Source organism: Hippopotamus amphibius, chromosome 3 (genome assembly GCF_030028045.1).
Source record: "Hippopotamus amphibius kiboko isolate mHipAmp2 chromosome 3, mHipAmp2.hap2, whole genome shotgun sequence".
Taxonomy (NCBI): Eukaryota; Metazoa; Chordata; class Mammalia; order Artiodactyla; family Hippopotamidae; genus Hippopotamus; species Hippopotamus amphibius.
The window spans coordinates 183,454,074-183,482,011 of record NC_080188.1 but is presented as its reverse complement, the minus strand read 5'-3'; the positions used below and the strand labels follow the sequence as shown (position 1 = coordinate 183,482,011).

At 34.6% G+C, this 27,938-nt stretch overlaps 1 protein-coding gene across 8 annotated transcripts in view; it reads right to left on the bottom strand.

Moving 5' to 3' along the window:
* GPATCH2 (G-patch domain containing 2) overlaps window positions 1-27,938 on the bottom strand; it is a 171,825-nt gene that overhangs the window by 129,121 nt on the left and 14,766 nt on the right. For 7 of the 8 annotated variants that reach the window (XR_009052660.1, XR_009052658.1, XR_009052659.1 and 4 more), the window contains exons 3-5: window positions 26,950-27,011; window positions 23,913-24,095; window positions 23,361-23,440 (exon numbers count right to left, since the gene is read on the bottom strand). Coding sequence is in view for 4 of the 8 variants with exons in the window: in XM_057727559.1 (XP_057583542.1) it covers window positions 23,361-23,440; window positions 23,913-24,095; window positions 26,950-27,011 (325 nt within the window). In the remaining 4 variants the exon portion in view is untranslated. Of the gene's footprint in view, window positions 1-21,198; window positions 23,234-23,360; window positions 23,441-23,912; window positions 24,096-26,949; window positions 27,012-27,938 lie in introns of those variants that run through there. The other variant, XM_057727563.1, reaches the window with a different exon arrangement.

Here is a 27,938-nt window from a genome sequence, read left to right as displayed (position 1 = left end):
ACAATCTTTAAAGTTAATAGGGAAATGTTATATTCTAAAAACAGTCTATTTCAAACACAGAAGAATTAAGAAGTATTTATATTTACTAAAGTATATACAATGATAGCCAAAATTTCCCAACTATCTCAAAATCAAAGCAAAGAGATCTGCTTTTCACATCCTGCCTATAATTTCTGTTCATAATTAGTACATAATTTGCCATTAGTAATCATTCTTTTACCATCCATCTCCTTTAAAATCTTCCCCTTCTCCAACTATCCTCTCAAGCTTTGCTACTTAAAAGAGTGGTCCTCAGAACAGAAGCAGCAGCATTTTCTAGGAGCTTGTTAGACATGCAAAATCTTAAGCCCCACCCAAGACTTACTGAATCAGAATTTACATTTTAACAAGATCCATCCCCACCATCCTCCAAGCTTTGTCTGGAGACTAAATTTAAGAAGCATTGCTTTAGGTTTGCTGGAAAGGATTTCTACCTTCACAGTGTGTTTCTTTTGTCTTTATCCTTTACATGCCTTCACTGGTCTTCAGGTTAACAAGGTTAGAAAGCATCTTAGAAACCACTGATTTCAAACCTTCACGTTACAGATAGGCACACTAGAAATATGTTTTAATACCTAGCACAAGGACCTTGCATAAAAAGGCCCTGATAAATGTCAAATTGTAAGACAAAGGCAAGAGAAGAAACTGAAGCTAAAAGAGATTAAGGTCTTACAAAAGTTCATATGGTTAATTAGCGGCAGGACTAAAACAACACTCTATGTCTCACGCTGATTCCAAAGTCCAATGCTCGGTGCAATACATGAGGCTACTAGCAAGACAGGGCCAGAGTTTCGGAGAGATTCCCACCTTCCTCATTCCTCACTGGGATGTGTGGGAGAGTATGCCTCTTGTGACTGCGTGTGTGTACCACATGTGAACACACATACATGCCTAGCTCTGGAGTGCCTCGCAGAGCGACAGTTTTAACCACTGAAAGCATAAAAATTCAAGTTTTATAAATATGGCGTCTATTTTTTCAGCTTAAGGCCAGATTTCCTTTTCTGCATTCTTTGATCATCTTTGCTTCTGTCAAAATACATCTGAGGTACCTGAGAGGTGGGAATTTGGAAGTAACGAGTAAAGGTCATGTGAGGTTCGGTGAAAACATAGATGCAAATGGCCACTATTCATTTTCCTGGACTTCTTCTCTTTTATGTTCCTCTTCCTCTTTGTCACCCTCTTTCTGTTCCACTACCCTTGCTCCTTTTCTTTAACTGCCACAGAAAAGTTGAAAAGTTACTTACACAATGCTTGACACTGCTGGGGGAGGAAAGCACTACATAAATTATTATAAATCATAACTTACAATTCCATAGTATTTTAAATTTTTTACCAAGTATTTTTACAAAGCATTTTCATAGAAATGTTCTTAAAGCTATCATAATACCATAATGTCAAAATGCTTTTGAAAGTGACAGTGAATATAAAGATTGACCCCACATAAGAGTGCTCTCTGGACGTGGTAAATCTGTTTACATTTTCTCAATTAATAACATACTATGAACAGCTGTAAAAAGAGAAAAAATATTTGGACAATAAATCCAAAAAATAATAGAAAAGGCAACACCACAATTTACTTTTAAGAAAGCAAAAAATCCAGTATCAAAATTGATTTAAAAAATAATGTAAAGCAGGAACACTTCACATCAAAGTATTGTGGAGCTAAAAACAATGGATTATATTCTATCTCATCCAAGACCAGAAGAAGGTAGCACATGCATAAGCAACTCACAGCATAACCAACCAGCGTGTTATTAAACAGAGAGAACTGTGATGATTTAAATAACTGGCTTGGTTATTCAGCCTTACTCTCAACTAATATCTGAGTATAAAATATACGTCACTGTAATGAATAGGAGCACGTAGAGGTTGCAGGGTTTATACTACAACAGAAATAAAACTACTGAAATACACTATTCATTGTTAAGAATACCATATATGGATCACTTTATTATAAAAGCGTTAAAAATTAGTTTTTGAGTCTAGAAACTCCTTTTTGGGTAGAATGGAGTAAAATATGAGTAAAGTAAAGATTACTAACATCTCATAAATAATTACTGCAAGTATTTAGATTACTCCCATGAACAGATCAGATGAGTAAACAGCAGATTAGACACGGTTAACTGGCAGACAAAGCTGAAGAAATCACCTACAGGGCAGCACACAAACACAATGAAGCGGACACTAGGAGAAAAGGGTGAAGAGACACTGAGAATAAAATGAGAAAGTGGAACACATGTCTGTCTGCAATCCTAGAGACAGACGACTAATAATAAACGAAAGACAATATTTAGATAAGGGCGGACACTTTTTTAGAACTGGTTAAAGACAAGAATTACCAGACATAGGAAACACCACATAAAAGCAGAGTAAATAAATTCACATCTATACATAATGTTGTGAAACTATGAATATCAAAGACAAAAAAATCAGCCAGAGAGGGGGAAAAAATCCCACAGTATCTGTCATCAGTCTGACAACAAATTTCTCAACAGCAACAATGAATGCTGGAAGACAGTAATGGAGTATCTTCCAAGTGCTGAGAAAAATTACTTAACCCAGAACTATACATGCAGAAAAACTATTTTTTGTAAACAAGAGTGAAATGAATCCAGTTCCAGATTAAAAACAGCAAATTTATCAGTTAGAACTTCACTAAAATACCTTCTAAGAACATACTTGAAGAAAACGATCTTGCAAGGAAAATAGACATTTAAGATGAAATGGTAAGAAAGAACCTGGTATATCTTTTAAATCTAAATAAGCCATATATTAATATTAATGTCTAATTCATGGGTTTATAAAACTGAAAAATCGAAGAACAAGAGAATATTTAAGCTTGAAGAAATATGATCAAAACTAGTGTTTAAAGGTCCCTGTATTGTCAGAAGTCCTGACATTATTATCCACATACCTTAAATTTAACACACAGCTGAGAACTCAATATTTCTTAAACCAGCCTGGCATTTTTACAACTCTTTATCTTCAGTTATGCTGAACTAGACTTAGAATTGGATGACCTATGTTTGCTCGCAAAAGGGATACCTACAAACAAATCTATGTTGATCTTGACAAGAAGCCCACGTTCATTCATTCAATACTCTCACTAATACACTAAGTTCCTAGATGTGTCAAGCACTGTTCTACATACTAAAGAGAGAGGCCAACAAGACAGATAAGAGTCCTAGCCCCTAGAAGTGTACATTCTAGCAGTTGGGAGACACTAGATAAGAAAAAAAATAATTACAGATTATGGTAGGTGTTCTAAAGGAAAGAGAGAAGGTCATATGAAGGAAGGTAATTAAAAGATGGAGGGAAATAAGAGATCAAAGTAACTTTGCCTAAGGTTGTGTAACAGGGGTGAATCAAATAGAGCTCCTTCTAACTCCAAATCTCCTGATCTTCCTACTATATAACACTACCCTTCTTATTTTCTGTGGAAAGACCTAATCAGTCAAAGGCACAGCTCAAATACCCTTTCAATACCCACTAGTAGAAGTGATTTTTTTTTTTTCTGGTCTCAATAGTGCGACTGGTTGAAGTCTCTTGTGGCACTTCCACCTTCTCTGCTGTGCATCAGTCGTGCATACCAAACGACTGCAGGGCCCTTGAGAGCATGGACGTGTGTCATTCAGCACTTTGTATTTCTGGGACATAGTAAATCTCAATACCTTTTTGTTCTTCAACTCAATAATGAGTTTTAATTTTAAATATGGTCAAAATAAGTACTATTCATTTACATAAACTATATCCTCTTCAATGAAAGATTTGGGCATACTTTAAAAGAGACAAGAATAAATACTAAGTGTTTTATCCCTTTGAGGTACTCCCATGGCCAGTACCACACACAGTGTTTTTTACCCCTGTTGGCTATCCAATCTTAAAATGTTTTGAATTTGAATACCTCCAGCTAGGGAATGCCCTTCCTAGCGTGCGGCTACCTCCCTAACACCAAGCTACCTCCCATATTATCTGCCTGGCCCCTGAAGGTATTTGAGCTTTGGACTCCTGAAGTTAATGAGTAATAATAGTGCCTTTACAGTTCACAAAGTCCTATTACATACCTTATTTCATCTTATCTTTTATTATCCCTATTTTAGGGATGAGAAAACTGAAGCTCAAAGAGTGATTTCTCCAAGGTCACACAGGCAGTAAATCATGGATCTGAGAGAAGTTATTCTGACTTCCGGGTTCATGCTTTGTGCTTGCACTATACCAGCAGTGGTTAAAACATGGTTCTAAGAGTGATAAAGTGATGGATGGCAGTGGAGACTCTGAATGGTAGAAGAGATGCCTTCTCGCAGGGAAGTTTTCAGGTAAGGTTTTAACTAAAATGTATTTTGATGCATGGGCAACATTTCCCCAGACTGACATGAAAAGTGTGATGTTTCAAATGCTAAAAACAGTAGGAGCCAACTGACAGAGGCTGGAAAGTGAAAGATTCATTCAGACTGCATCAACTGGGGGGAATTAGGATGTGAAGATGGACAGATAAGCCCAAGTCTTAATGGCAAAGACCTAGAACAGGAAGAAAAGGAAGTTACATTATATTGGTTAAACCAAGGGCACACATTAACAGGTTTAATGTTAGAAGTCAAATGGGTCACAAAGATCACATTAGAATTTGAAGAGAGTTGATGATGCTATGTCAATGGCCAGGACACTGAACTAGAGAATCCGAGAAAAATAAACAGATTACTCACTGCCCTCCTAAAAAACATTCATTTCGCTTGGAAAAGGGTAAAGTTTACCTGGCAATTCCTAGAATTATGGTTACAAATGTTAACAAAATTGCAGTCTCTAGGAGGAATTCACATTCAACTAGAAAGGTTAGGGAGAGGCAGGTGGGGGAAAGAATTCTTGGCTGGACTAAGAATCACACAACTGACCCTGGTCTGCCTCTTATTAGTTATGTCAGTTACTTACTTATCTTCTCAGAACCTTATTCCTCTTTTGAAAGGACAACCTGTCATCCTTTGTACAACTGAATGCTACCACGCAAAGGTGACAACTGTGATCTTATAGTTATTGTTAAAATCTTCATTACTGACAGTAATAGAGAAAAACTATTAACACCTAAGCAAAACATTGACTGTATCATTAACCAATGTTTATAAAACCACCTGAGGAATACCACTAAAATCTACTATTGGTATTTTAAAAGAAAGGCATAAGCGCTTCAACTGATCATTTTTTATTTAAAAGAGCATGATTTGATTTACTCTCATGTCTAATGTGATGTGAAAATCAAATTAGGAGGTACACATAAGTCAGAGATTACTTTTAAGGTGTTCACAGTTAGCTAAATTTATTAAAACCTCTAATTTGTTAATATACAAATTAGTTTGGTAAGTACCAATGAGTAATACACTTCTTATTAAAGAATCCATTTATCAAAAAATTAATAAGTTCACAGCTTAAAAAAAAAAACCCAGCACTATTTTTGGATGAACAAGTAAGACCTGTAATTCATGTCTGATCTTTGCCTTAGAAAACATCTGTTTTCCTCACTGTATAGTTAGCTCAATTAATGAATTCTATTTCAGCTATTCTGGTTATACAAATTACCTTTTTTAACTGCTGAATTAATCAGATGGCATCTTATATATTAGCAATGACACAAATTTGCCAGTGAGTTACAGGTTTGATTCAAATTAATGTCACTTTCATTTCTAAGAGTATCCATTCCTAAAATCTATTCTAGAATTTTAATTGATATAAAAAGTATTGACATAATACCAAGCCTCAGAACATGTTGATTGCAAACACATTTCTGTTAAATTTGTGGGAAAGAAAACTGATTCTCACTTTCATGTTTAAATTTTACATAACAGCACAGTAGAGCTGCAGGTGGAAAAAAGAAGGTGGATACCAATCTGACTTCACTGTGAAATAAGAAAAGAAAGGTATAAAATTAAAATGACAAAGTCAGTGTTCACCATTCAGTGCTTGAAACATCTAATTTAAGTCTCATGTTAATATTAAGAGTATAAAGAATGGGAAATACTCATGCATCATGTATTAAATTAAAAAACAACAACTACATTCTAAAACATAGTATGAAAAACCAAATCTGATTTCACACTTAGGATACATTAAAAAAGAACAATCTGAAAGTGTATACATAGAGATTTAAAAAGTGTATCTGGAGATTAATAAGGGGAAGACCTCTGTGTCAGACATAAAACAGAACATAGCTGATTACTGTGTTTCCTGTTGGGTTACTGCTATCAACAGAAAATAAAAGCAGGTTCTCAATATGATCCTAATCCTAACGATATTTCCTCTTCTTTGTACCAATTACTTATGTGAAATGATGGCGCTACTCTGTGTATCTCTTTCTCCTCACATTTTGATTCAAAAATGGATCTATGACAACAATCATCTAATGACCTCCTAAGTGCTTGTTTTATGAATTTGGCCCTTACTCAAGAAGTTAGACTGAAAAGTCTTTTAATCTCCTTCTGAAAAGAATTTACTGGATTGCATTTAAGTTCAAGTTCAAGGGTATTAAAATGTACAATGGAGAGTGAAAGAGGTGCTAGGTTATAGATTTTAACTTCTTAACTAGAAAACTGACTCAAAATAGATTTTCTAATTTACAATGAATCAAAAGAGAAAACATTAGACCATAGCAAAAGTGGCACAAATGTATCAAAAACCAAATGAATAAACATTTGAGGAGATTTATTATTAGAAATTGCAATAAATTTTGGAAAGATGAATTGATTTTAGTTAAAAGGTATAACTGACAATTTATTGGGCGGGAAGATGCATTATTTTCCAATTGTTATCCATCTACAGTAAAACTGATTTGTGTCCTATTGTATTTTATGGAAAAGGAGAGTGCAACTTTCAGTGATTTAGATTAAATGTATTAATCATAACCAGGCACTGTGAACTATATATCTACTATTAAAGAAGATTTTTGACATTTAATTCTGTAGCAATATTTTGGCTCTGTACCACTCTTCCTAAATCCAATTCCTGCTACAGTTGGCAGATTTCTCCCTTTTAATTTTATGAGGCTTAAAGTAGCATTTAACCACCCATGCGGTAAATAATGCGGGATTAGAAATATTTAGTGTTTTGTTTCCCTTTCAAGAGTGGTAATCCATCAAATCCAAAAATGTTCTCTAAAATTTTTCTATATTTTTGGCAATCTCTAATATATGATATCATAAAAACTATAAAATTAAATAAAATGCATTACATAGCCAGAATAGATCTGCTTTTCTAAAGAACTGTGTTAACCCAAAAGAGCAGGTAAAGATCACTTTGAACCAGCAACATGAATCCCTATTAAAAAAAACAAAGTAAAATTAAAAAAAATATGGATTAAAACATGACACTTGATTAGAATGTTTTAATTTTATTCCCTTGGGTAATGAATCTTAATGAGTGTGCAAATCATTTCTAAGCAGTTTAAGCATTTAATATCCATCTAAACCACATACTATTGAAAGACAAAGTATTAGAGTTACATAGAAAACAGTTACTAAACATCTAGACGTGCTAGGTATTTGGTTAAGTGCTCTATTAATGTAAAAATAAATTTTAAGTTTAGTACATCATATGGTACACATTTGACCCCAATAAATAAAACTGAATCCATAATTTTTTCATACAAGTGAGGCACAAGACAAAAAATGAAATGATTAACCTACAGAAGTTAATCTTTCTAACTATTACTTAGAATAGTAACAAAACACTTTTACATTTAACATGTGAGCTTAAAAAGAATTAAAAACTTCAATTAAAAAGTATCATTCTGTACGAATTCCAAATAACCACTGGAAGTAAAACTGACTTTAAACAAAATCAAATTCCAATTTTTAAATTTTAATGTATATGAAATGTTACTTTTGGTTATTAATGAACCCAAATTATTACAATAATCACCCTATAACTGCATGTGGTACTTTGAGATACATCAAAGTAATAAAGTCACCTGTCAAATGAGTAATTATCTATATTTAATCTATATATAAAACAAATGGCCCAGAAATGAGTAAAGTCTGTAATTCACTCAGGACACATTGATGCCATAGATTCATGGTTAGACCATCTAATTTCTTCATGCATATTCATATCTTAATTCACTTTTAACAGTTTATGATTATGATTGTTATGAAAATACGTCTGTGTTCTCAAAGTGTCTAAATGAAATCAAGAACCATCTACCAGAAATGAGATAATGTGAAAAGAAAATGTGTGTGTGTGTGTATCTGTTTATAAAGGCCCTTTTTTCATATACAAAGTGTTTTCCTTGCCCTTCTTGGCTTCACAGTGCTACACTGTGGAGCTGGGAGTTATATATTGGGGAAAAAGAGGAGGAAAGAAAATTCATCCAGTCAGTTAGACAGCCAGCACCTCTAAGTAACATTACAATGGAAACTAAAGGCATTTCAAGAGCAACCATATGATCAATATATACAACAATCTGTTAAAAATGTGTTAGTAATATGTATGTTACATATGATAATTTGCTGAACAAACAGGATGTCTCTGAGATTATGTTCAATCAAGGAAAGAATCAGATGAATTGGTTTTTCCTAGAAACAGATAATTCCAAAGACTGGGCCTGTACTAGTGCTTTACGATGCTAAATGAGGAAGTAGGATTAGGGAAAAGTTGTAATGTTAATCAATATGAAGAAAAGTAATGTCAAATTCACAGCATGAATTATTTACCTCCATACAATTTGCAACAACTTAAGGATTCAGCAATAAAAGCTCGTAAATCTTTCCTCAAAATGAGAACCCAATCGAATTTTGAAATGGATCACTTTTACAAGTTGACAAGAAATTTAAGTGTCGTCTCATGCTATTTTCAAAAGCTAACATTCAAAAAAGCTAAATCACTACAGTTCCAGCTAAAAATACAGAAAAGAGTATAACTCCTGAAAATTTTCATATGTAAAAGGACCGGAGATCAGAAGACCTAGCTCTGATCCTTCATAATGAAACTAATTCTTTGAAAATCACTATGAGTCCACACAATGGAAATTACAGTAAAATTTATATCACAGGATATTGAAGTCTGTAAATATGTTCTTTACAAAATATTTAATGCTATTTAAATATTTATTACTGTCACTAACCTTTTTGGATATGGAGAAACCTAACTGATAGGTAACAAAAAAATTTACCTTTAATAAATAAGAGAAAGAAAAGATTTAAATGTCAGCAAGGACCTAATAAGTAAAATCAACAGGTATCGAAGGAAAGGAGAGAAAAACATATGTGAGGTGGAAATGGAAGAGTCGATAGAGGGATGGACAACATATTTACATGATGAAAACTATTACATTGAAAAATAAAACATATATCAAGTTCAGTAGACTTAACTTGATCAACCAAACGCAGAGTAATTATTTACCCAATATATTCATTAAACCAACTAAACTACATAACTAAGATGTATTATTTCAGCGGGCCACTAAGCCTGTCAATTTTTTACAAATTGAAAATTAATTGGAAATATTTTTACCCTTGAAGGGGAAGCAGTATAGCTTGATGGCTAAGTCTCTGGGGAGTGGGTCACGGGGCCAGAGTTTAAATCTTGACACTACCGATTACAAGCTGTGACCTTGAATAAGTCATTTAAGCCATTTGCCCCTGTTCCTGGCTTATAAAATGGAGAGGAAAATAATATTTACCTCAGTAGACTTTTTTTGACCATTAAATGAATTAACATACAAAGATTAGCACTCCACCTGGCAAATAATAAGAACTCAATAAATGTTAGCTAATATAATTAACAGTAATCAAATAATTCTGTCCTTTATATTAGTTACATAAAATAAAAGTCAATAGAATTATTTAATAATATACTCAAATGAAATATCACAAATGAAGAGATATAATATAATCTCTCAGATTTTTTTTTAAAGTTTAAAAACCAAGGTGCAGATTATTCGATACTATATTTGCATAGATGGGTATGGGAAGAATTGGATGCGGGGCAAAGACTTTCCACTGGATAGTTTTTGTCCTATTTGTCTCTTAAAACCTGTGAATCTATTACTTTAAAAAAAAAAAATTGAAAATCAAAAGAAAAGAACACTAGGTAGTGCTTCCCAGTAAATGTAACCCACTAATCATATATTTCAGCTCCCTCTCAAAGAACCACTAAAAGGATAGTCAAGAATAGAAAGGTATAACTCCACAAGGACAAAGAGGATAGGAAAGAAGATACCACAAGACAAGCTATGTCAACAAAATCACAGAAGAAGAAAATGAAACGGATGTGCGACTGGCCATTCGGCTTTCTCTAGCAACGGGGTAGGGAGAGGGTGGCAATAAAAATAAGCTGACCGAAGCAGCAGATTCCAGAAAGGTTCAGACACTGGAGGCTCCAGATACCTCTTAAACAGGGAATTGTTGGAAAATCTATTTTTTTAAATTGATCCCTAATCCTAATCCTTGGCCACACATTCATACAATGTTACTACCCCTTCCCTAGATCCCAACAGAAGCACAGAATGTATGACACGACAATGTTAAACTAGAAAGGGGCCATACCTTTACTAGAATTAAGAGAATTCAGTGAAAGTCTGCAGACCAAGTGCCCCCTGTCCTCTGCTTTGCAATCAGAATGTTGCCGAGTGGAGTGAAACACTAGCCCACCCCCCCAGCTCCCATGCCTTGAGGCAGGAGATTACTTATTAGAAGATGATTTCAAAGGGAAATCCCTATGGGTAGCAACATTTAAGGATCCCACAACCAAAAGGTGAGCACCTGCACACTGGGCATCCAAGCAGCTTTTTAGTGCTCTCTCAAATGGAATCTTATCTGCATCACATCATGAAATACATAAAAGGACAAATTAAAAACAATAAAGAGAGGATTCTGTGGCCGTCCAGTGGTTAGGACTCCATGCTTTCACTGCCGAGGGCCTGGGTTCCATCCCTGGTTGGGGAACTAAGATCCCACACGCCTCGAGGCATGACCAAAAAAGTTAAAAAAAAAAAAAAAGTTAAAAAATAAATACAATGAAGAACTTACATATTAACATTGGTAGGAAAGGATGTTACTTAAGGTTGTACTGGCAATATAACTAGGCGTGGGAAACTCTCTAAAAAGGATAAGGTAATTCCCAGTAAATCCCTATCAACATTTAAGAAATTATTAAGCACATACTATGTGCTAGGAGCTGGACTCCTGTCACTGGGGTGCTACATGTACTTGGGGACACAATGCTAACATAAGATAAAAGTATAAAATAGAAAAGCCACCCATTATGTATGAAAGAATGGCAGAGACAGTAGGTGCAATGGCATTTCAGATGATGGAGTCATCTCTGAAGTGTGAGGAGTTGGAGAACATTCTGAAGAAAAGGTACAGAGCCTGAACTGTTCCTTGAAGCATATGAATATGACAGTAAGAAGACGGGTGCACTGTTGTGAGCAAAGGTATAGAAGGAATGAATGTGACTGAGTAAGGGAAGGCTGAAGGCGGGATAGGGATGCTGTGAACCTAAGACCATCTGGAAAGGAGTGAAGTGTTATATATAGGTCACAGGTAAGCAGTGCAGGTCAGAAGGAACTAACCTGAATTTGATGATAAAGGCGGTGAAGACTGTTTTTTGACTAGGGTATAACCATGTTTTAAAAATGTTTACTTGGAGTTACAAGTGATGCAGATTAGAGGGAGGAAAACCAGAAGGAAGAGAGACCAGGGAAGAGACTAATGTACTAATGAAATGCAACGTTATGAGTAACCACGCTAGGGCAGTGATAGATGAAAATTGGAAAGAAAGGACTAATATGACAGATAAGGAAAGCAATGAGGTTCATTTCCATGTCTAGACATGGGAAGAGTGGTGGAAGACAGAGGTAACACATAAAACTAAAATTTTAATTAAAAATGAGAAGCTACTTGGGATCAGTGCTTCCCTTAGTAAATGAAATGTCAGGTCTCTTCTCTCTCTCTCTCTCCCTTTCCCAATTAATTTTTACTAACGAAACTGCAAGGTGCTGGGGGACAAAGACATATCTAACTTCCCACAGTGAAGAGGTCACAAGCCTTCATTACATGTGTACAACTGAACCAAGAAGTCTGTAGCTAAAAACGCAATTAAGCAAGACATCAAGTTTCTGAGTCAGAAGTAACATACACTCATTTATTCATCCAACAAGTGATATAAAATACTCCTTTAAAACATCTTTGTGGATCAGAAGATAAGACTCTATCAAAGCTATATGTAAATGAAATGGGATGAGATGAAATCTAGATAATAACTATTTATTTTCAGGATTATGTGGTTTTAAAGGAAGCATTTCTAGACTACATACTTTAAAATCTATGCAAATCTGAAAAACCCCCAAAAGGCCAAGTGCATGCCATTAAATATTACTATATTGATGAACTGTCTATAACCAATTTTCAGATTTAAATAGAAGTTCTAAGAGGAAGATGCTATACTGTTGATGGTACAAATCGTCACTTCTTTGGTATACAAAGAAATCATTAAACTTCTACTTTATTCCTCTATTAAGTACTGGTAAATGTTTTAGACAATTGTGATTTAACAACAAAAACAAAGATTTTACAAGTTTTAATGGCTTAAAATATTTATAAACACCTGTTGGCATCTCTCGTTTGTCAGAATCCCCTTGCCTGGATGACAGGCAAAAAATATCTGGTTACCATTTGCTAATTATAATACAGGAAACTCCTTTTATTTATCAGACTTCTTTGTGAATTCTCAGTTGTTCAGACTGACCTTCAATCGGAGGAACTGCAGGTGACTTCAACATAGACAGCACTTGTTAAATATTATTTGGAAGTGTTCTACCCATCATTGATTTTGAATTTTTCTGATATTAGATACCTGACATATCTGAAGGCAAATTAGAAAACTGAGTTTTATAGACCATCAGAATAATTCTATCAGCAACATAAAAGGCAGAAAACCAGAGTGGAAGCTTTGAAGAAAGTGAAGTGTTTGCAGCATTTCTGTTTCCCTGATTTTGATTTAAAAAAAGAAAGCAAGAAAAAAATTGGGAACTCTGGCAATGTCACCACAATTTTAAAGAGCAACAAGGGATGGAACCTTAAAAATAACACAAGTGGATCTACATACAAAACAGAAACAGACTCACAGACAAAGAAAACAAGTTTATGGTTACCAAAGGGGAAAGGCTGGGAGGAAGGATACATTGGGAGCATGGAATTAACGGATACAAACTACTATACATAAAATAGATAAGCAACAAGGATTTACTGTTGCACAGGGAACTGTATTCAATATCTTGTAATAACCTACAATGGAAAATAATCTGAAAAAATGTATATACATAACTGAACCACTTTGCTATACACCTGAAACTAGCACAATACTGTAAATCAACTGTATTTCAGTAAAAAAAAATAACTCACAAAAGGACAATCAACATGATTCTACTCACATAAAGAGCCAAAACAGGAAAAGCCAAGCTGTTTAGGAATACATATGTACATGGAAATCTTTAATGTCACAGGATTGAGATACACAGAGAAATTAGAATGTTCTGTTTCTGAAGGTGGGTGATGAGAATATGGGCATTTGTTTTTCTGTTATTCTGTAAACTGTACATTTATACTGCCTATGCACCTATCTTTGTGTAAGATATTTCTCAAAAAAATCATGCCAAACATCAAAAAGAAAAAAAAGAAAAAAAAAAGGCCATCTGCATGTCTTCTTTTGAGAAATGTCTATTTAGGTATTCCACCCATTTGTGGATTGGGTTATTTGATTTTTTGCTATTAAGCTGCGTGAGCTGCTTATATATTTTGGAGATTAATCCTTTGTCAGTTGCTTCATTGGCAAATATTTTCTCCCATTCTGAGGGTTGTCTTCTAGCCTTGTTTATGGTTTCTTTTGCTGTGCAAAAAAGCTTCTAAGTTTCATTAGGTCCCATTTGTTTATTCTTGACATGAAAATATGCTCAACATCGCTAATCATTAGAGAAATGTAAGTCAAAGCCACAATGAGGTATCACCTCACACCAGTCAGAATGGCCATCATCAAAAAATCTAGAAACAATAAATATTGGAGAGGCTGTGGAGAAAAGGGAACTCTACTGCACTGTTGGTGGGAATGTAAGTTGGTAGAGCCACTATGGAGAACAGTTTGGAGGCTCCTTAAAAAACTAAAAATGGAACTACCATATGACCCAGTGATCCCACTACTGGGCATATACCCAGAGGAAACCATAATCCAAAGAAAAACGTGTACCATTATGTTCATTGCAGCACTATTTACAATAGCCAGGACATGGAAGCAACCTAAACGCCCATCAACAGATGAATGGATAAAGAAGGTGTGGCACATATATACAATGGAATATTACTCAGCCATAACAAGGTATGAAATGGAGCTATATGTAATGAGGTGGACAGACTTAGAGACTGTCATACAGAGCAAAGTAAGCCAGAAAGAGAAAAACAAATACCATATGCTAACTCATATAATCTAATAAAATGGTACTGATGAACCCAGTGAGAGGGCAGGAATAAAAATGCAGATGCAGAGAATGGACTGGAGGATACGGGGTTGGGGGGGAGGGGGGAGGGGAAGGGGAAGCTGGGACAAAGTGAGAGAGTAGCATAGACATATATACACTATCAATTGTAAAATAGATAGCTAGTGGGAAGTTGCGGTATAACAAAGGGAGATCAGATGGGTGATGCCTTAGGGGGCAGGACAGGGAGGGTAAGAGGGAGTCGCGGGAGGGAGGGGATATGGGGATATATGTATAAATACAGCTGATTCACTTTGGTGTACCTCAAAAACTGGTACAAGAGTGTAAAGCAATTATATTCCAATAAAGAGCTAAAAGAAAACACCAACCAAATATGGAATCAGAGTTACCAATCAGCAGTCTTAATTTCTAAAAAGAGCATCTTAGAACATATTGCAAAGGTTTCTTTTTTCCTTTTTTGACCGCTCTGTGTGGCTTGTGGGATCTTAGTTCCCCATTGAACCCGTGTGTTCCCTGCAAAGGTTTCTTACAACAGAGAAGAAAAATATTTAAATGATAAAGATCATAATCTTTATAAGAAGTATTTTTTTAAAACCTCAGATGTTTGCGATCCAATGTTTTTAAGGAGATTCATTAAAAAGTCCATAGATCATCTCCAAAAAACAAACAAAAAAATCAATCTTAAGCCATTTCTCTACTAATAAAGTGAATGACTTAAGAATTTGTACGCAAGTACCAACATGAAAAAAATGAAAAGAAAGCACGGCATTTCATGACCTTTAAAAATATAATAAAAAGACTGGTTTCCCTGCACAATATTTAAGTAGCTATTAAAGCAGGAGAAAAACTATTAGAATATTAAAATGTTACATTTCTGAACACACATTGTGATTTAATCTAAAGGGGAAAACCAGAATACTATATAAATATTTGGCACCTGCAAACTTTCTTTTAATAAAATACAAAGCAAAACATTCAAAAGCATACTGTACTTTATAAATAAAAGTGTCCTTTTGCCATCTGCAGGCCCACCTTTTGTGACATTTAAAAACTGTGATGAACCTAGTCTGGAAACAGGAGAGATGTCTAGGACAAAATCCACCTTCCTGAACGAACAGGTGTGAGAAATGCACACCCTTGTTTCTTTCCCCGCATTCTTAATAAAAGCAACAAGAAGAAAGGCACTAGATCGACCAAGGCTGAACACTATTCCAGCCTGCAAATCATATTCTCTCCAGTCACCTTCATAACCTGTAGTTCACTATTACATTACCCTGTTTAAGTTTCTCCATGACAGTGTGTAAATGTAAATCAAATCATTATGCTGTACACCTTAAACTTATGCAGTGCTGTTTGTCAATTATATCTCAATAAAATTGGAAGAAAAAAAAAAGTTTCTCCATGGCCCTTGGTACTTGGGTACTCACCCGCTTCCCCAACCAAGTTTATTTTTACTTACTAAAATACAAGCTCCAGGGAACCTTGTTTGCTTCATTCACCACTGTAACCCTCAAGGCCTAGAACAGTATCTAGCACATAGTAGAGGCTCAATAAATATTTGTTGAATGAATGGATACTACCCAAAGTCGATCAGAATATCTGATCTGGTAAAATAAAACGTTCAGTCAACTGTGGAACCCACCTATTGAGGGAACAGGGAGAGAGAGAGCTTTAGACTTTACTACCGTCGTAACTTGTAACCACCCAATGTATACTCTATACCACTGTCCATGTGATCTTTCAAAAGGCAAATCTGATCAACTTAACCCCCTAGAGATTACATCACTTCACATGCATTCCAAAGGACCACAAAGTCTGAAATGATCTAACTCCTGCCTACCTTGCCAACCAAACCCTGCGTACCATATACTCAACACAAGCATACCTTATATTTCAGCACCACTGGATTCAGTTTCCCAAATGTTCCATGCTGTTTCGAATTTAAGCCTTGCTCATCGATGTTTTTCTGTCTGCCAACTCTATCCCCAATGAGTTAGTGAGCTCCAACTCATACTTACAGTCCCAGCTAAAAGATCTTCCTCTTGGGTGAAGTCCACCCAGAATTTTGCCAAGCTCCATTAGAAAGGGGAGGAGAGGAATAAGAGAAATACAGAGGATATCATCACAGTTGAACTGAAGCAGAAACGTGACAGCATCCAGACACGCTGTACGAGACTGGAGGGATCATGCGGAACCATGGAAGGTGAGCAGGGAGAACAAGCTGAAACGGAGAGCCAGGAAGCAGACCTGGACTGGGTAAAGCTAGAGCTCAAGAAGACGGTGTCAAAAGCTACCTGAGAAACAGAGACCAAGACCAGAACGGAGGATATGGGTCCACAGTGATTAATCTGATGGAAGCAGTAAAACATTTTAATTATTGTATTTTTTTTTTTATTTTTTTTGTACCTCTCTATCTCTGTTTTCAATGTTTTCTTTATATGTGCATGTGCTGTGATATTGGTGCATATATACTTACAACTGTTATATCTTCCTGATGGGCTGACCCTTTTATCGCCACGTAATAAAACTTTCTGTTAATTATTATTTTTATTACGGCACACACCTTGATTGTGCTCACTATTCAAGACAGCAAAGAATGCTGCGAGGATTTCAAAATAACTCATGCTTCCAACAGCACTTTGTAGGAAGGAAGACTTTTTCATGAAGAGAATTTATTTTTTATTTGCTAGTAACATGATGAGAGGATAAACTTCCAGACTGCATTAATTTTGGCTTACTAATGGAAAAGGAAAAGTCAAATGTGAAATCGGTAAACATTAACCTATAGTGTAGGGATGTTCTTAGGATTGAATGAATTAGAATATACGGAGAGCAGTTAGAAAAGTGTCTGGCCTGTAGCAAGCACTGTCCTCAGCGCTTGCTCTCCTTGCTAACATTCACTCTGCCAGGCTCCAGATTTCTGAAGCATCACAAACCAAACAACAATGTACAAAGTCAAGGCAATTCTCGTACTGAGTTATCAGAGACATGATGGGAGAAAAGTGTATGTGCCCCCATTTGGTAGTGTTAAAATACCAAGATTGAACATATGTTTATGTAATTCTTCCTAAAGGATTTTTAAGGCTAAATATGGAGAACAGAGTCAGTATTCAAATATCTGCTGAATGAATGAATGCATTACTCTACATCTGTACTATTTGAATTTGCATATATATCTTCTACTTTTAGTAAAGTGTAATATAATAAAACTAAATACCAATATTAATATAGATAGTATTTGTAATGGAACAGAATAAAAAAATGTTAGATTCATATTTTTAAATATCAACTATGCATAATAACTTTATATGACATGAAATATAAAGTTGTGAATAATCACATCAAAATAGAGAATTTTATCTCAAACAAAGGAAACTGTTAAAATGTCTTATGGAAAAGAAATGTTTATTATAACTCTATTAAGCAGTACTTTTCTATGATACAAAATCCACTTTATCTCAAAATAAATTCTAAGAAAAAAAATCAGTTTCTAGTGTGAAATCTGGAGCTCAAGCTGACTTCAGGATAAGATAAAAACTAAATTATTAATATACAGTGATAGATTAGAATATACATGATATAATTTATATTTAGAATATACAAATTCTAAATATATATATATTATATTCTGCAAGATATCCAAAAATGCTTTAAGAATACAAATGAATATCAATTCACAGAGATTATAATTAAGCATTTAGTTACTGAATTCCATTGAAAAATATTAGATAATTAGTTAGCATGTGGTCAAATTACAGTTGAGGATATATGCTGGGAATATTTTTTAAAATAATTTTAGGACTGATTTCTATTATAAAATTTCTCTATCTTAGACTAGGCTAAAAGTTTATGTAGTTTCCTTATTTAAACCAAATCCATTTAAAATGGCCCTCCTGCTGTAAAAGGCTATAAATCAGACATATTCCTACTCTAGTATCCTAAGAAACAATAAAACAACAGTTGAGTAAGACATACAGAGTAAATCATTACAGTATTGTTATCATTACACCATTCATGAAATCCTGTCTTCTGTGACTTCATAAAAGGAGAAAAAATATATTCCTTTTCTCATACAGAATGAATTGACTCAAGAGTTTGAACAGTAGAAGCTACTACACTGTTGAATATAAACAGTATGCTTACTTGTATAGCATGACAATTTAGATTAAAGATTGATGTTCACATTTTTTTTGAATATTTAAACTTGAAAAACATGTATTAAATAAAAAGTCATTAAAAATCAAGATTCATTTTCTTTGACAAAATCACCACCACCACCACCATCATCATACTTTTTCTCATTCCAACCATACAAAAGAATGGACTGAAACAATTATAAAGTCTTAAGATGGAACCCTATAACCCTTATGTACAATTTTTTATGTAATATTTATGTTGGATCTCAGATACTATATTTCAAATGGAGCCACTTATTGCCTGATCTTTCAACAGACTATTCGATTTGAATGCTAATTTAGATAAATGTAACATTGTAGAAAAACCATCCATTTCGAAAAAAAAAAAGAAGATAAAGATCTCTCACCCAAGGAACACACTGCTTAATTAGGATGCTTAGGGGTAGCGCATCCTGGCTAACTTAAATGCTATGCTTAAGTCAGGTTAATCAGATTCACTTTGAAAGTACAGTATCCCAAAACTGACTCTGGGATGAATCATTATTCTGAAGATTATTATTCTGAATTGTACTTGATGCACAAATTCTGGAAATACAGGAGATTCAAGCTGAATCTCCTGGATAATGGCCCCAGGCTATTCCTTGGAATTAATTATTATTTGCTTAATTCTCCTAAAAGAGGTGAATATAAGAGGTTGGTTAGCTGGGTTCCAATAAATTAGTGCCTTATTCTAACAGAAGGACAGCAATAGTAAATTCCTCTTAACCTTAAATTCTCAGGATTTTGTCTGGATTCTCCCTTCATATACATGGACAAAATTACTTTGGAGAATCAGATAACTCTGGGTCAAAACCTCCTAAATAGTATCTGTCTTTCTACAAATAAATACAATAGCTTAATAATTGTGGGGGCAGGGTGGGTGGGTCAGAGAGGAGAAATTTAGAACAGGTTTTTTAGTTTGCAGTTAAGTTTTGAGATTTAATGCAGTGTCCTGTCAATCTAAAATTCATTCAAAATTATTCTTCACAGACCATTTTAAAGACAGGGGCTGGCTCAAATATGAATGAGGTATAAAAGAAACATAAAAAGACTGCAATCTAAAGCACTTTAAATATTAAATATGAAGGGGTATTATATATAAAATATGAACAGAAAAGTTATAAAGTCTAAAATTCTGCACTTTGACCCATGATACAAATGTTCTTTACAACATGAGTGTCTGTGTTTAATACATCTAATAATAAGTGTGACTATCATTCATTTAATATACACTGTGTGACAGAGATGGTATTGGACCTATTATGGAAACACAATCTCATTTAATCTTGACAACACTTCTGCAAACTAATCATTGTCTCTATTTAACAGTAAGAGAAAATGAGGTTCAAATTGTAATTACAAGTAAAAAGCAGCAGCAGAATGGGGATTCACCAACGTCTGACTTTCAAAATCTGTAAATTTTCTACAATACCACTTGGCTCTTGTACAAAACTAACTAGAGTTGATCCTCACTCCAATTTGTAGGTCCTACATACGCAAATTTGCATATCCACCAAAATTTACTCATAACCCCCAAATCAATACTCAGTGCTTTCACGGTCATTCACGGACATGAGTAAAGCAGTGAAAAATTTGAGTCACCTGAGGCACGTGTGCATTTCCTATTGAAGTCAAGGCAACACTGCTTTCCTGTTGCAGCTCTAATACTGTAAACAGGTGTCCTTTCTGTGGTTTATTTAGTGCCATGTTTTCTACCTTTTTCTGCTTTTTTTGGTGATTCACTGTGTTAAATGGTCCCCAAGCATAATGCTGCAGTGCTGCCTAGTGTTCTTAAGTGCAAAGAGGGCTGCAATGTGCCTTATGGAGAAAACACACGTATTAGATGAGCTTTGTTCAGGCAAGAGTTAGCAGGCTGTCGGTCATGAGTTCAATGCTAATGGATCCAAAATATATGTTAAATAAGGTGTTTCTAAACGCAAACATACATTAAACAAGGTTATGTGTTAATTAAAGGATGAAAATGTCACGACCAGAGGCTCACAGGAACCTAACCCTGTGTTTCCCTTAGGAGCAAAGGTTCAGCATTCCCTTAGTTCAGTGTTCCCAGCAACTTTATGGAACGTTACTATGGTGAATAATGAAAAATCTGATTGAAAGTTTTTCTCCAAAAATGTTTACATTAATATTTCAGTAAAAGATTCTCCTTCTGTCATTTCCTTCAAAGAACATCATTATATTTGTGCAGTCATCACCCATCTGTTTAAGAAAAAGAAATGATGCTGCCATTCCATTTAATGGGTTGCAGCTACATGTGTCTGACTTTGCTCAGGAAACTGATCTCTCTTAAAGCAATCTGGCTTTCTGATGTGAAAGTCTAAGGAATTAAACTTCATTTCTTACTACTGGATGTCAGAGCTACTGTTTAAAGATGACTGTTTTGTGAGGATATGATTTTTAAGACTAGATTGTTACATGTAACATGGACAATACAAACAACAACAAAAAACTGAGCATAGAAATTTAAAAATATCAGCACAAATTAGAACTCTTACCTTTCTTGCCCAAGTCAGATATTTTATTGAAAAAAAAAAATTACAGTACTTAAAAATCCAAACAAGGACAACTCAGAATTCAAAGAAAGAAAACCTGAAGGAGCCCATTGTCTTCAGTAAAATTTTGAATTCAAGAAACGCAGACCAGGAAAACAGTTTATGGCCTAATGCACTAGTTCCATGATAAACACACATGTATAGTATATCTCCATCAACTGAAACTTAATCACCTTTTTACAATTGAGAGAGGGAAGGCAGCTTTTACTATGGTTAAGCCATGTATCATCAATACCATGAAGCTAGCCTATCAGTTGTAATAGCTTCCATAAAATACCACAGTGAGATTGCAATAAGCCTAGAAAATGGGCTACAAATCCCAGCTATGCTCAAGCAAGCAGTGAACCAAAAATAAAAATAGGTAAAACTGAACCAAGAACCAGAGAGCATTCATCTGGATTCATGATTGGTAAGGCAAAGTTCATAGGCCAAGGTTTTAAAGTGACTTATTCAGATCTAAAAGACAGTCGTTATACAAAATAAAACAAAAGCATTATGTAATTCAGAAAAAAAAAAAAAAAATCACGAAGTTTCACTCCAAAGGACATAGCACAAAAAAGCTTACTTACAATGACCAAATACCACATTATTGTACCTCTAAAATATCACTTTAAATATGCAAAGGTAAAGAGACTCAAAGTTGCACTTTATCACTTTTAATCTCCCAAGTTTAGACAAGCAATCTAAAAGACGTCACACATGCCTGCTTAATACATTTGCTGGAATCTTTCAGATTGTAACAACTTTAGGTAAAGAAAATGTCAACTTCAAGTTTCTTTTCCAATGATCATATTTAAATTAGTCATTAAATGCTGAATTAACAATCCATACAACAATATAAAAATACATGTATTAAATCACAATTTTCATTGATTATTGGAACTTAATAAAATATTAATCATTTTAATATAACCATTTTGAAGAACTGGCCTGACTGTAGTATAGTGTCTAAATTATACCATCAATAGAAATGTTACATTTTCCCTTCTGCTTGGCGAAAATGAGCTCATGCAAGTATTTTTGACACTCACAGTGACACACACATTTGCCATTCTAAGGATGTGTAAGCAGCTCTCACTTTTAAACATGACAATATGATTCAGAGTCATACAGGATTTGTTGAAATACCAGCTTTCACATGATTTCAATACGCTCTAAGCCAAAATGATCATTTTCATTGGTTTCAGGTATCAGACAGAGAAGATACTTTAAAAGGCAAGAGTAAATGATTCCACTAGCACAGACTCATTGTCACCGTGACTAGTTTAAAAGTAAGATGATTTTTCCAAGTACAATAAAAACGATACTACAAAATACAATGGGTTTGCAATACAGAGCAGATTATCCAAGTAGAAAGCAAACTTGAACAAAATACAAACTCTAGCAGATTATCAACCTTACCTATTACTCATCTTAGCCCTTGTTAAAATACCCTGAGTAAAATGCAAATATTTTAAATAATGTTGGCTATGTAAGATTTCTCTAAAAATGAACCATAAATGTCAACGCATCATATTTTTAAATTTACAACAGTCAGATATGTAAAAATGAGTTCTTATCCAGTCACAATATAAACATTAAAGAATACTGATGTGAGATCTGGAAGTTTTTAATCCTCTAGCTTTTGTTAGCATTTTGGCAAAGCAAGTGATACATAAATGGTTTCAATGTAAAAAAAATCATAAAAGAGAAAAATATATAAAATTTACAGTAGTTTCTACCCACCCAGGGCCAACCTAGATCCCTAAAAGCCTCCCCCATCAGGTTCACGTCTGACTAAAGGAAGAATACCAGTCCTCCAGCAAAAACAGCCCCATCTTTTCATCAAAGAGGCTCTCACTTCAGTGATATTCCTCCAGGGGAAGAGGACAGGAGCCAGGTTCCCTCGAATGTCATTCCCCAGATGTTCAAAACGTAACTAATTTATTAGCATTAGAAGATTTGGTTTATAGGGGAATCTCACTGGTCCAGTTTGTAGCCTACAAAAAAATGGATTATTTTTAAGTATAACATTAGAATATGAATAAAGGATGAGGATGTGGCTTTTTATTCCATAGAAATGGATACATTTCCAAACATGACAAGCAAATAAGAAAGCATGCCTACCATTGAAGTTGGAGTCCCTCCTGACTTTTTAGTATTCTTGGAAGGCATTCCATGAAGGCGACTGAGTCTGGCTTGGAAACCTGGAAAATCAAAGTCCTCAATTGAAGGAGAGTCTATGATCACTGGAGCATGGAATAAGATCCTACCAATTCAAAATTCAAAGTCAGTTGGAGGGGGAAATATATTGAACAGTAGTGGGGGAAAGGCAAAATTCACACTTAAACGATCCAAAAGGCCTAGTAGGGTTCTAACACAGCCAGCACATGAAGATCAATTATTTAAGCATTTGAGTATCATCCAGGGCTTTTCTTTCCTCCCAATTTATCTTTCTATCATTTCAACATTTTTATCATGGGCCTAGCAAGAAAGCAAGTCAACCTTCCTAATAATCTGAAAGCATGAGAATTCAGTGGGAGCTGAATCACTGGTCACATATTTCTTCACAGCATCTTGTGTCTAGAGTCCATTTCCATTTAGCACCTCCTCCTTCAATGACTATTCCCAGACTGACTACAAGGCCCCTGTACCCCTCAGTCAGGCCGAGCTACTGACCTCTTCTTCCCGGATGTGACATAAGGGGGAAAGAACCAGTTAGGATACTTTCAAAGACAGGATCTGGTACGTTTCTGTCTAGGTCAGTCGGATCCTCCTGCTCCCACCAGGGAATGACTCCAGCGATGCCACAAGCTCCCCCAGATTCTTTTTCATAAAACCAGTCGCTCTGCTCATCATCGCCTGTGCAAACACAAGAAATCCCCCAGAGATGCAGCCTTGTCACCCAGAGTTGTCGGGTTCAGATTTAAAAAATACAAGGTGGTAATTAAATCTGCATGTCAGATAGATGGTTCATTTTTTACATACATATATCGTACTTGTACAAAATTTTTAGTACGTGTCCAAATATGAAATGGGACATACTTATACTAAAAAAGAATTATTTACCTATAATTCAAATGTAATTGGGGATCCTATATTTAACCTGGCAATCATCTATGTAATCTATAAAGAAAACTTTCTACTTTTCACAATGTTTTTATAACACTGTAACAAGAACTTCCATCAACAAAAATATAAAATGTTGTTTCAGAACCAATTTAAAACTGTGAAGAACAATAATATACTGGTTAATCCTTTGGTAAAAACTGTAGGGAAATCCATGTAAGTTACCACCCTTTCCATATTAAGGAAGAACAAGCGCTAATCTCCTGCCAGGAATTAAAAGGTATAAAATTGTAGAACCTGTTCTTTGCAGCTGATAATGGTATATAATTAGCTTAGTTTCATGATTTGTATGGAGTGCAAAAGGGGAAACAATCATGAACAGATGTGACTAAATGAAATTAATCTGATTAAGTTCATTAAGAAATAGTTGTGAAAAAGTTGATTTTAAATGAAAAGTGACAACACCACAGAGTTTACAGAGAAACTACATCAAACTGCTACAAGCAAGATATTTTTAAAACAGAACACTATTCACAGCAAGTCTGACTTTTGGGAGCATCCTTAAATGTAACCATGGAGTAACAATGTAAAATTCAGTCTGAAATGTGCCCTTGGCACGCATCAACAGTATTTTGTATTTTTTTTTTAAAAAGGAATACAAAAGAGATGTATAAGGAGACAAAAAACAAAACAAACAAAAAAACCAAACCAAAAAAAAAAAAAAGAGAAAGCAGATGGTTTTAAAAATAAGAGACAAATAGCATTTAGAATACGATCTGAGATTCATTAGTCTTCTTTACGATTCTTAGAAAAACTACTAATTCTGGTTTCCAAGAGGGTTGTCACAACTGCCTTCAACTTTTTCCCTTTGCAGAGATTTCTGATTTCCAAAATCTCTTACTACAAATATTTTTAAACACAAACTAAAAAAACACTTACACTTCAACTGAAAATGATTTTATGGGAAATTGCTGTATTTCAAATTATGAGGGAGTGAAAAATTTAAAGTATTTGGAAAAGCAGTCACTTTTTTTGTTTTTTTTGTCACTGGTTTTTTAAACTGAGGATTTAATTAATTTCTCTAAAAAACAAGCACAATTCAAAGCATACATATATCAGTATTTTCATTGAGATTTCTATTAAAAGTTCACAAATCAGGTATAAGCACAAGAAAGAAAGGCAGTCACTTGAAACTGACTACCCTAGATCTTAATTCCAATTAGACAACATTATCATAGAAAAATGGGCTTATTTTATTTTTGAAGTGGTACACAAATTTATTCTTAGTTGGGAAATCAAATAGCTAGAGATTAAGAACTTGGGCTCTAAACTCAGACAGACCAATTAGATTTCTACTGTTTGTAACACTGAGGAAGTTACTTCAAATTTATTAGCCTGGGTTTCATCACCTGGAAAAAGAAAAGAAGGGGGGAGATCTCAAAGGGTTGTTTTAAGAATCAAATAAAAACTTAAAGTAAGTTAAATGTAAAAAAAAGCACTTAGCAATATAGAGCATAACAGGCTCACAATAAATGCTAGCAGATTATTCTAAGCCATTCAATGCTTCTCAAAGATGGGTAGGCTTGTCAAAATATATTTTTTAAAAAAGTTTTTTCATTTCATTTCATTACCAAAGGCAATGTTTACAATATAACTTTGGGTAGATATGAGATATTTTTACAAGAATTTAGGTATATTATCTAGGTAGTCAAGCTTACTCTTAGCCCAGAGGTTCTAACATATTTCAGCAAAGTCTACGGTCTTCGAAACAGTTATGTATCTATTCATCAGGGACAAATGGTTTACAAGTAAGCAAAAAGGAATAATAATTTAACTTATTTAATCTGTATTGCCAAGAGGAGGTAAAGACTAAGAAAAAGACTGTGGGGCAGCTATTATTTTATCCTTTTTTTCATAACCTCATTAAACTATAATAAAAAAAAACAAATTTTGTGGGCTTTCTTTCCCCTTAGGAATTACTGCTTTCCTCTAAAGATCTCAAAAATGGAAGAAAACACTTGTGATAAGTATTTGTATGTATGCCTCCTGCCCCCTTATTAAAGTTTTCATATTTTCTACTGGAACAGGTAGTTTCAAAATAACGCCATGTTAAAGTGTGAAAAGCTTCAGGAAATGTCAAAGATGGGAAAGATGTAAGCTGCAAGGCATTACTGTTTAACAGTGTACAATACTGAATCCAAGAAAATGGTCTAATTACTTACAAACTGGATAGGATGAATAAATGTCACAGCTGAATAAAAATGACAAATGACTTGCAAATCCACCTTTATTAATGCTTAAACAGAATTGAATACATTTGGAATCAGATAGAGAATGAGAACCACGGCCTTGTGAACTGGCTAAAGGAGACAAAATTGAAAAGACTGAGGTATGTAAAGCTTTCTCAAGGAAGATAATCCTTCCTTAACGCTATTAGCTCCACAGACTAGCTTCTGGAGATAATCAATTGCTTTAGGTTATGAAGACAGAGCATGGAAAGGAACTCAACCCTAGTCCACTAAGTAGTGTGTGGATTGCACTAAGGTGAACGGATTGCAGTCATCAACTTATGAAATATCTAGTAATAAGCACAACTTGAAAATGAAGGAGTTTTTCCCAAAGAAATAAAAAAATAGCATCTCAGTACCTTGTCTTCCCTCATCATTGGTAAACAAACCAGCATCAGTGCTGCTGAGACTGCTGGAATCACTAAAATAAGGGAAAAGAAAAAAAAAAAAAAACAGATCAAAAGAACAATTGATCTCTCAGTCGTCAAATTTTAAAGAGACATGGCAGCTCAGAGATGGAACTTAAGCCTGACAAAGATCTGAAAGAAAATAAGATGATTTTTTTTAATCAAACTGCAAATATCCTGGTTCCATTAACTACAGAGCATATTATTTTTGGCACATAAAACCACAGGAATCTAATGGGACTCTGACAGCAAGCCAGATGTGACTGCAACGAGGTGCTGACACAATTGATGCATTTTATTATCTGCTTTCATCAAATGCTTACTGCTCCTTTCTTATTCCATGCAATTCAGCTTGAGCCCTGAACACCACTGCTCAATAACATGAGGAAAGTCTCAATCAAAAGCAGGCTCAGCCTTTCTTCAGCACATGAAATAAATACAAGGGCCTGGGATGGGATCACTTTTCGTAACCATATTTGCAAATATTACGGAAAAGATTACTTACTTAAGAATTCCCAACAACTCTATTACTTGGCAGGGAGGAAAAAAGTTTATAATGGTAACAATTCATTACAGCAAAGCTGAGGTCCCTCTGAGCAGAAAAGAATATTGCCAATTATGAAGGAGGAAGTATACAAAAATAACAGGTCCTCACTACTTCCACAGAAGTTGGAGAGTATGATACAGCGTTAAACTTAACATATAAATGAAAATATATCGTAAATATTCAACTGACATGAATTAAACTCTCACTGTTAGTTTCACTAGAAGCAATGCTTATATGAGGATCTGGTTAGTTAAAAAAACCACAAAGACAAGGTCAGATAATAAGGGGTTTGGTCTTTAAAGCATATTGAGTGATGTTCTTAAAAATTCTCACATACTCTTTTTTTGCCGTAATTCTTAATTCTGACGAATCTGGAAATCGCCCCAGGTGATTT